This window comes from Lolium perenne, chromosome 2, assembly GCF_019359855.2.
Source record: "Lolium perenne isolate Kyuss_39 chromosome 2, Kyuss_2.0, whole genome shotgun sequence".
NCBI classification, from domain to species: domain Eukaryota; kingdom Viridiplantae; phylum Streptophyta; class Magnoliopsida; order Poales; family Poaceae; genus Lolium; species Lolium perenne.
This window is the reverse complement of record NC_067245.2, coordinates 212265915-212276841: the sequence shown is the minus strand read 5'-3', so window position 1 is coordinate 212276841 and position 10927 is coordinate 212265915. Positions and strand designations below refer to the sequence as shown.

The 10927-nt window shown below is 45.7% G+C and overlaps 1 protein-coding gene across 1 annotated transcript; it reads right to left on the bottom strand.

Moving 5' to 3' along the window:
• Positions 1-4352: 4352 nt before the first annotated feature.
• LOC127334774 (protein SMAX1-LIKE 3) lies at positions 4353-7911 on the bottom strand. The gene is made up of 3 exons (XM_051361309.2): positions 6448-7911; positions 5754-5964; positions 4353-5629 (listed from the first exon to the last, which is right to left on the bottom strand). Exons 1-3 carry the CDS (start codon positions 7641-7643, stop codon positions 4565-4567), a joined length of 2472 nt encoding a protein of 823 aa, XP_051217269.1. The 5' UTR covers positions 7644-7911; the 3' UTR covers positions 4353-4564.
• Positions 7912-10927: the final 3016 nt, after the last annotated feature.

Genomic DNA, 10927 nt, shown 5'->3' with positions numbered 1-10927 from the left:
TTGTTCGGCTTGTACGCCGAGTCTGTCATTGGTCGCCGTGGTGGGTCGGCACTAGGACGCCGGAAGTGCAAGCCAAGACAGCGAATGGAGGGGTACTGCATGCTCTACACCGACTACTTCACCGACGATCCATTGCACGGTGAGGCTGTTTTCAGGCGTCGTTTCAGGATGAGCCGGAAGCTCTTCCTGAAAATTGTGTATGCCCTTCGAGACTACGACTCCTATTTCAGATGCAAGTTGGATTGCACCGGCATGGCAGGGTTTTCCGCCCTCCAAAAGTGCACGGTGGCTATGCGGATGCTGGCATATGGAGCTCCTGGTGATTCTGCAGATAACTATCTTCGGATGGCGGAGTCCACCGCCCTTGATTGTTTCTACCGGTTCTGCAGGGCGGTGATAGCAGTGTTCGGGGACTTCTACTTGAGATCACCGACTGTCGAAGACACTGCTTAGATCCTCGCTATCAATGAAGCTCGAGGATTTCCAGGGATGCTTGGAAGCATTGACTGCATGCATTGGAAATGGAAGAACTGTCCGTTTGCCTGGCAGAGAATGTACAAGGGTCACAAAAAAGGTTGCATTGTGATACTTGAGGCAGTGGCTACCCATGATCTCTGGATTTGGCACTCCTTCTTTGGTATGTCGGGATCCAACAACGACATCAACGTTTTGCAGTGCTCGCCGGTCTTCTCCAAGCTTGTTGAGGGTCATGCTCCCCTGGTTAACTTTGTGATCAATGGACGGCACTACAACAAGGGATACTATCTTGCAGACGGTATCTATCCAAAGTGGGCAACATTTGTGAAGACTATCTCAAACTCTGGCCTTCCGAAGGAGCAGCAGTTTACCAAGGAACAAGAAGCTTGCTGAAAGGATGTTGAGCGTGCATTTGGTGTCCTCCAGCAGAGATTTGCTGTAGTCCGGTTCCCCGCTTTGACTTGGTTGAAAGATCAGATGTGGGAGGTGATGAACTGTTGTGTGTGCTTACACAACATGATTATCAAGGATGAGCGGAAGCATCCGGTACCTCTGAGCGAACAAGCTGCACCATATGACAGAGAGGGTCCTCTTGCACAACCTAACCACCAGGTGTTGCCATCGTGGACCGCGTTCATCGCTGTGCGTCAGGAGATTCGAGACTCCACAATGCACCAACAGCTGCAGGATGATCTGGTGGAGCACTTATGAACGCTTCGAGGCAACACCAACTAGTTTCCATTTGATTTGTTTGAAAACTTGTCTTGTTTTGTTAAACTGTAACGTTTATTTGTAAAAATAAGCCAAATGTTGGCAAAACTGGCCAAATTCGCCGAATTATGCATGAAATTTGTCATCCAAGGATGTTTTTCTCAAAAAAACGGCGAACCCCGGGTGTTCCAGACGGGGAGACGGCTGGAACTTCGGCGCTCCCCGACCAAAGTTTCATCCAATCCAGCGTTTGTTAAATTCGAATTTTCGTCCGGGGACGTCGAACGGCTGGGGATGCTCTAAAGGGTGATAGCTAGCTCTGGTATCCTTGGATCCCAAAGCCATCATTGACCACTCCTCCGGCTGCGCATTCGGTTAAAACGGTTATTTCGGTTTAGTTTATACAGTTTTTCGGTAAATACGATTTCAATACTTCGGTAAATACGGTTACGTATAAAAATACGATTCGGTTTCGGTAATAACCAAATAAATTCGGTTCGGTTTCGGTAATAACCAAAATAACCAAAGTTGACGCAAATTTTCGAATAACATCTAAGTTTTATAGACATATATTTTGGTTTTGTATTTTTTTATGACAGAACTGAATGTATTGCAAGAGAAAGAAACAAAAAAACAATGAAATTACGGACAAGCATAAAAAATAGCTACATCATTGGAGTCGAACTCAAGACCTATGCACTAATCTGAGGCAACCACACGTGAAAACCACCAAGCTGGACACATTTCGTAGACTGAACGCACCATATTGTCCATATAGAACAATCACGTGAAGTTGGACTGGGCCTGGAATGAATATTTCTTTGTTGGGCTGGGCTATTCGGTTTTTTTCGGTTAAACTGCGGTTATTCGGTTATTAACTGAAATAACCGAACTATATTCGGTTAGCAATTCTGCTAACTGTAACCTTAACCACAAACTGAAAAAACCGGAGATTCGGTTTCGATTAGGTTTTTTTCGGTTCGGTTTTCGGTTTCGGTTCGGTTATGTGCAGCCGGAACCACTCCCAAACTATAGTACTTGAGCTACATATGTAGCTGTAATTAATACTGTACACATCTTTTAGCGTATTGTGTCACAACGAATGCTATACTACTGATCGAGCTAGTACAGTACTATGCATTGGTGTCTAGCATCATCAAGCGTAATGACTAGCTAATGAGGGATCCAAGAAATAAATGTACACTATACAGTACACTTTGCGTGCAATAAAACTTGTGCTTAACCGTTTTATTCATTTATAATCGGCTATAAACTTCGCGATGAAATGGTTGTCTGCATCAATCGATGTACGGACTGAGGAAATGGCTCTTCTTTTAAAAAAAGATCACTACACTAGGAAATTGCGTGGACACAAATGAACAAACAATTAGGTAAACAAAACATGTTCTTAAGTTACTCCCTCCGTCTATGAATAAGTGTATGTTTTCATTTTTTGGAAGTCAAGCATTTTTAAAATTTGACCAAATGTTTACAAAAAATAGCTACATATGTAACATCAAACTACTATATAATTGAAGTACATATCAAGATGAATAGCCATATTAATTTAGTATCATAAATATTTCTACTTTTTCCTAGAAAGTTAGTCAAAGTTAGTAAATTTTGATTTAAGACATGTCCTAACATACACTTATTTGAGGACGGGGGTTGTACATACGAAGTAAGTAGTAATTGACGTGTAACAGTAGTTGATTTGTCTAATCTGCGTATAGCTGACTTTCAGTTGGGCATCAGTCAGATTTTCGTCCTTCGGTAACATATCAGACCAGACAGTGATATAACATTATCGTGATGTGTGTGAGATTGACCAGGTCAGATGGAACATCATCAAGGTGCAAGATACCAAACATGAAAAATATTGATATTGTAAGGTGAATCAATCCAAAATTCCGCATTAATCCTAACAAATGCCACATGATCAAAGAAACTTCTATTAAAACTTTCGGTGGAAAGCAGCTGAAATTTTTGCACTCATTTCTGCCCGGAGAAATCCATGTACTATAGATATCTTATCAACCATATCAAGCTTTTGTGGTAATCTTCTGGTGGGGAATTGGAAGGATACTTTTGTTCGAAAGGAGACGAACCACTATAGAGAGATGTGTGGTATAGTATTGTTTCTAAAACATTAACAAAACTAATTGAGATGGTGAATCCGTGAATACACATAATATTAAGTAGGCCAGCAAAACTCCTCGGTACAAAGAGCTAAGTTGTTCATGGTCCAATTTGTTTACACATCTACCCCGCCATCACAAGGCATCTTATCTATTTCTTGATTATGCAGGGATGAGTTTGAAACAATAGTTGTGCAGAGCTTATGTGCATTACATTCGTCAATTGTCATGGAATGATTTAAACAACAAATATGAAGATGTTTAAAAAAATCAAAAAATAGAATGCAATAGCCTCCCTATAATCATACCACATCTATGTATGGGACCTGCAGGGGTGATTCTTCCAGGAAGTCATTTCTAACGGAGCCGGTGCCTACCGGGTACCCATCCACCGTCCATATCCTCGTGATTCGTGCAAGACCCTTCGCTATATTTAGTGTGTATCATCTTCATATGACATATCTTTGGAATCTAAATAAAACTTTAGTAAAATCTCGTAATTTTTTATATAAACCGGGGTTCGTGGTAAAATCTAAATGAAAAACAACTAATGTGGTTGAAATAAAAATATTTCATTACAATTTATTTTATATCTAATAAATATCATAGAGATACCATATCACGGTGAAATAGACAACAAATTGGAGAGAAATCACCACGAATCACGAGGCCACCACCGGTCAAATTGAGACCAGTTGTGTCAGAAAATCCGTGTTCGCACTTCTTCTACAACCACCTAAGCTTACGTAGAGCATCCACATCCCTAGAAAATTTAAATTTAAAACTAAGATGAACTTTAATAAAGTGTTCTTGTTGCCATATGTCTTCAAGGTACCGGCGTAGAAAAGAAGGAAAAAAAAGAGCTTGATTGGTTTATGCATGGTGATCCTTAAGGTTCATGCATGGTGGTTGTCATAGAGGAAGAACGCGGGAGAAAGACACCCCACTCTGTCAGAAGTCGCAGGTGTATCGCCCTAGAAGCATCAAAATTAGATAAACATACCGAAATTCCAAATGTCCAAACCGTAGAGTAGATGAACATACATTGATATCACCATAACAAATTTACCGCAACTCCAGTTAATACGCCATTGATCCAATCCTTAAACGCCTTAGTATCCCAAAAACCAAACCACAAAGAAATAAAGGAAAGAAGAGCTAATCATACATGTAGTTAATCTAGAGTTTTCTCTTATCGGAAGCAGCCTGACGAACACATGGGTCCTTCATGTGCACAATCACAAACCATCCTGTCTTCTGAAAAACAGCGTCCTGTCCACCGCCGTAAGCAGGCAGACATCACCGGAGTTGGGCTCATCCGCATGCTCACTCTCTATGTTGAGGTTCAAATCAAAGCAAGACGAGGAGGCGCCACCTTCTTTATGATCCTGATCGGTTGTGTAGTCTTCCTTGATCTCCTCCATCTCCGGCTTCATCTGCTTGCCCGGCGGCGAGCAAGCTCTAGACTTGGAGTCGAAGCTCTCGCAGGAGAGGATAACGATGGTGTCGCTCACGCCGACCTCGTCGCCAGCTTGGGTCCGTATCACCCCGCTATCGATGGCTTCTTTGATGCCGACCTGGCAGTGCTGGTCGGCCTCCTCGAAGTCCTCCATGAGAATGACGCGGTGAGGGTTTTCGGAGATGGCCTCATAGAGCCGCTCGAGGTACGCCTCGCCCTCGCTCGCCGCCGATGTCCGGGGCCTCTTGCTCCTGTGCTCTTCGGCGGAGCAGGACGCGGACGGCGAGGAGGCGGCGCCGAGTTTAATGGACACAAAGTTCTTGACGGACCCGAAGACAAGGTTGGCCAGCTCTCTCGCGACCTTCTGCTTGCCGTCGGCGTCGCCCCCGAGGAAAAAGAGCCATGTCTCCTCCTTGGCATCCGTCGACCTCGACTTGTCACGCCTCTTCGCTATCCCCGACCGGCACTGGAGGACGGTGCTCGCGATCTCAGGGACGATCTCCTTCTGCCATGGCACCTCCTTCTCAAGTGCGGCGCAGAGAAGCTTAAGGTTCTCCGCATTGAGCTCCTTGAACCTTGATCGGCACTCCACCTCCACCGAACCATTGGAAGCGCCGGAGTCGTGCGAGGAGACCTTCTCCCCAGCCTCGCTCTTGGGCTTCCATGGATGCTTCCCGTCCATGTCGGCGAGGAGCCATGACTGGCGAGGCTGGTGGCCGTGTTCGTAGGAGGAGATGGAGGAGGCCGGAGACACCGGCGCCGAGAAGTGCAGCGTCATCCGCTGAGATGGTTTGCTGCAGATGGAGCTCCAGTTCCTGCCAAGATCCATGAAATGTGTAGGCTCCTGCAGGTGCAAATTAACACGACATTCAGTGATGAAGATTAGCATCCGTGCAAACTAAAGGTAGGAACATGCATCGAATATTAATACTGTATGATTGAACACTCGAGTGAGTATGGTGCAGTACCTGGTGACGGCAATGCTGGAGCCAGGATGGGATGCTCGACGAGGACACGAAGGAGGTCGGCAATGCGGCTTTGGTGTCAGTCCTGGCGGCGGAGCAATCGCCGCAGCATCTGGAGGTCAGCTGGGCGCCGCCCAAAAGCGGCCAGCTGCGAGGCACCGGTCCGTTCCCATCCGTGTCGGAGCTCGCTTTCATGGACTGATTGACTAGTGCACTGCACAAAGATGGAACAAACGGAATAAGATTCCTCTGTCACCTCACTCATCTATCGATCGACATGTACGTCGTCCACACAGAATCATCAGCTAACCGATTTGAGATGCTAAGATTGATTAGCTGGGGAAACAAAGGATGTGAAGAGCTAGCTACGGCCGGCCCTAAAGCTTTTGTCCTGAAAGCACGCAAAATAAAAGGTGCTAGCTTTCAGTCAGTCGCTCACACTCATGGTAGCTAGGCTTGGCAAAGAGAAAAGGGCAAGAGAAAGCATGAAAGCCACATTGCAGGCCGGGGCATGAAGCCTGCTGTGGTACAAGACAACTGGGAAGGCTAGGCTAGGCTACTTGCTCAGCAACGAATTGTCAGAGCTAGAGACGTCTCAATTCAGGATGATCCGTCCACCTGAAGTGACAGCAACATACTGTGCCCTGGGAAAACTAAAAAGCTTTAGATCGGCACCGATCGGGACATCAGGATTTACCTGTCGTCGAACGCGCAGGTGAGGCTCAGCGCGAGGCTGCCGGCGGGGACGGTGAGCGTCTGCAGCCCCCACAGGCTCTCCAGCGACGGCTGCCCAGCCCTGCACTTCATGTACGTCTGGTAGGTCCCGAACCCGACGAGCCACAGCCCTTGATCGCCGCCGGCCAGCGCGCGCACATCGGTGACCACGTGCTCGACGGGGCAGTAGTAGCCTCTCCTCCCTCCGCCCTGGACGTGCCTGGCCCAGAACTCGGCCGCCCACTTGAGGTCCTCCACGACGAGCAGCACGTGCCCTCGGCTCTTGACGAGGCACCGCAGCTCCGCCAGCCGCCGCTCCGCCTCCTCCCTCGGCATGTCACGGAATGACGACACGCGGAGGCTGACGACCTGCGCGCTCCGCAGCGCGTCGTGCTTGGCATCGCCTCTCTTGACCTTGTCCATGGCCGCGCGCACCGTGGCCTCCGCCGCGGCCGTGCTCTCGGCGATGACCACCACCCTCGTCTTGCTCCGGGCGGCAAGGCAGTGGAGCACGGCGCCGACGTCCTCGTCCCGCACCTGGCCGACTGGGAGCTTGGCTTTGGTGGTCTCTTGATGATGCTTGCTCGTGGTGGCCGTGCTGCTAGGGTTAGGGTTTTGGTGAGCATCGGCGGTTGCCGCTGTGGTCGTGGGGCTGCACACCGTCTGCTCGACGTTGGCCTTGATCTGCGTGCTGGAGAAGCCGGCCTCGCGCATGACGCGGCTGACGCTCGGGTCGTCGAGGATGGAGACGACGAGCTGCTCGAGCTCGATCTTGACGGCCAGCACCGGCTGCTGCTGGCTGTCCACGGAGCCGCGCCGCTGGTGCGCCTGCGCACGCTTGAACGCCGCCACGAGCGCGTTGGACAGCGACGGCGGGTAGTAATGGTGGTGGCCGTGGCCGCCGAGCAGCGGCGAGGAGGCCACCGCCGCAGAAGCCGGAAGGCGGTTGAGGGCCACGTTGAAGCACAGCTCCAGTGCCTTGCACTGGAGCGGGTGGGAGTGTGACCGGAGGCACGCCGCGCGCAGGAGCCCCGCCGGAGCCGCCAGCATCGCGCTCGCCACGTGCAGCGGCGTCACCTGCGCGTTCCCCCTACGCCGTGCCAGGCTCACCGCCTGCTTCACAACTCCCGCCGCCTCCGCCGTGAGAGCCTGCTGCACCGTGCACCCCCCAGCCCTCATCTCGCGCCACCACCTTTAAGGAGTAGCTCCGATCGATCTGATGATGGATGTAGCAACGGTAGAGTGTACGTACGTGCGTGCTTGATCTATCCCAGAGCGGATGTGAGGAACAAAGAGAGGGAATGTGATGTGCAGATATAGAGGGTGTCACTGCAGCAGCAAGTGGTTGATGTGGTGCTGCTTTATATTGGTGAATGAGTGTTCATCTTTTTGAGTACTCGTAGTAGTAGCTGCTAGCTTGGATAGAGGGTGAGGTACTGAGGGGAATGAGGAACGGATTTCGGTGTATGAATTTGTGCCTTTCTTGTTGGGGAGGGCTGCGTATGTTTATTTCTCTTTACCTTTCTCTTTGGGGGCTCTATTTTTTTTTTTTGGTCCAAAGTGGATTTTGTGGTGGGAAAGAAAAAGGTGTTGGCTAGGTAGAATGCATGTGCTGACAAAGCAGATACACAAAGGCGCCTCAGCTTTCCCCCATTCTCTCTCTCTCTATCTCTACCAGTTTCTCAGTGATCGTATGAGATACACAGTATCTTGTGCCTGGAATTTTGTAAACCAACAGTTGCCTCTAAAGAATGACCAGGGAGCTAAATTCTATGGATAACTGCATCAAAGTGAGCAAACAGCCAAACATGGGATTTATAACCCGATCTAGAAGGATTTGGACAGGGTGACAGATCTGCATTGCTCATTGGTTCAGTGGATGCAATCAGGAAGAATTTAAAGATCAACTTTGTGAAAGATACTCCAGCTCTCAGTAAAATACTACTAGTACATTAAGCTTTCAGCTGAGAGAAACATGATACATGCAATGCAAATATCAGCATTTCATGACATGCCCCTTTTCTCCTCACACACAAGTAGTTGCCTCGCCAACACAATTAAGCCCGAAGAATCCATCTTTTTTTTCGATAAAGGGCGCTTTATTACTTAATAGTATAAGCCTTACACCCGAAGAATCCATCTACATGATGATATAAGGGTTCGTTTGATTCATACGAATTTAGCTATGGAGGGCCTTTTTTTTGGTTCAAAGGAGAAGTGGATGAATAAGACAGGAATAGGATTAATTTCCAAGGTTCCAAGAGAAAAAAAAAGAAAAACACAAAAATAATCATTTGACTTGGTTTCAAAGGAAAAACACAGCAATTGTACAATCCATTTGTATTTCCTTTTCAAATTCCTAAACGCAAAGAACAATACTTAGGTCATTAATTAGGGCATGTACAATGGGTTGATGGCTATTATGGTTGCCATGTTGAATTTTTGCTTACTTGGAGATTTATGCTTAGTTGGAGGAGAGAGAATGAGAAAAGAGAGGGTTGTCTTTCCTTAACCAAAGGTGATCTCTTAGAAAATAAGAGAACTCTACTTTCTCCATTGTACCACGTATCTCCCCTTACCAACATAATTTTCTATTAAAACTGAATTAAGCCGCATTAATTACTAGATGGCGTGAACTGATAAGGGAAGACATGTATTCTCTCTACCATTTTAGGCATTGTACACTTATATTTATCATCTTCTTTTGATGTCTTCTCTACCATTGTACGTGCCCTTAATGGCACGGTAACATCTTAATTATACGTTCCCGTGTGGTTTTACTTCAGTTTGACCACATGTTTTTTTCCATTTATGTGAACCGGACACCCAAGTTTACAAAATTGCATTTTTTTTCAATTTATCTATTTGTACATGTGTTCCTCTCATATTCTTGTGTTTTCCCTATTCATGTGTTTTTAAAATCATACACCCACAACTTGTTTGGTTTGTAGTATGTGAAACTATCAAACAATAGAAGATTATTCTATGGTATACTGCTTCGCATGCAATTCCATAGAAAAATTACCCTATATCCAACCTCAGAAATTTCGCTTGTTTCTGTGACAAATTTGGTAAACATACAATCACACAAATAAAAATTTCCCTAAGGCCCAACCTAAATTTCCTTTCTTTCTATGAAAACTATGGAAATAACACAATCATGCAGAACATATCTTGTGTTTTTCTACAAAGCAACAAAACAACATGTATTAAAAACTCATGTGTTTTCAATTCCTGTTGGGTGTGACATTTTATTCCTATGTTTCCCTATTTCGACGTTATGAAAATTCTTGGAACCAAACAAGCACTAAGGTTTTAGACAAAACCAAGAATAACATATACACGTTTGTGGGTTGGGTTTGTGACTAATCATCATGGTCATGGAATCTTTTTGTGCAACCAGCCAATAAAAATGGAAAATCGGAAAAGAGTCCATACATACGGTAGGTTGCTATATTTAGCACTTTCATACAATTTTCTCTCTACCTGCAAGAATTTATTCCCTTGCCATCTCTACATGCCACGACATATAACATATCTCCGGAAAACCTTACTGGAGCAAGACAAAACATAGCAAAATACTTAGGTGATCTGATAGATAACTACTGCTAACAATTAGTAATAAGCATTAGAGGAATTTCTACAAAATGTTTTTTTTCAAGATAGAGCTAAACTTGCAGACTGTAGAACAGGGACTAACATGAATTTGTATGCTCTAAAACGGAATTATTTAGAACTTTCCAGTTACATAATTGTGTATAAACACAAGCGGCACCTCTAGGGGAACAAAACACAATACTTTCTTCGATCCATATTAGTTGCAACTAATATAAATGTATCTAGACATATTTTAGTTCTACATACCCTCATACTAGTGTCAAGTAATATGAGTCGGAGGGAGTACTTAAAAGAAGACATTTAGGACTAACAAATGTAACTACCATCCGTAAAAAAAATGTAACTACCGAAAAAACAGAATACTTAAAAAAAATGATGCCTCAAATTTAAGTAATGAGCACATATATCTATCATTTAGGAAGTACATACATACTTTTGGGCCTGCTCACTGCTTGTATAATGATACAGTTGATCGCATTAAGAACAGGGAATGTGTCTGATGTTGCAATGATGACGATACAACATGTGATGCTTTATGTGATCGATACGATCGATCTGATGTGGCCTGCAGCGACCTCTCATCTTTTGAGAGGGCCCGTTTAAATTGGTTTTCTTTTTCTGTGAGAGATCTCTGTGCCCTAAAAGACTTGGGAACTGTGTACGGCCTCTTTCTCTCCAGACTCAAAGTATAAGGAATAAAGTGCTGCTCTACACCCATATGCTGTATATATGCATGGCATGGCGACGATTACCATCAGTTACAAAAACTACTAGTAGCAGCAGCAGGCCAGTAGCACATAAAACACGACTCAAGAAAGTAGCACACAAAACAGCCACATGGTGTT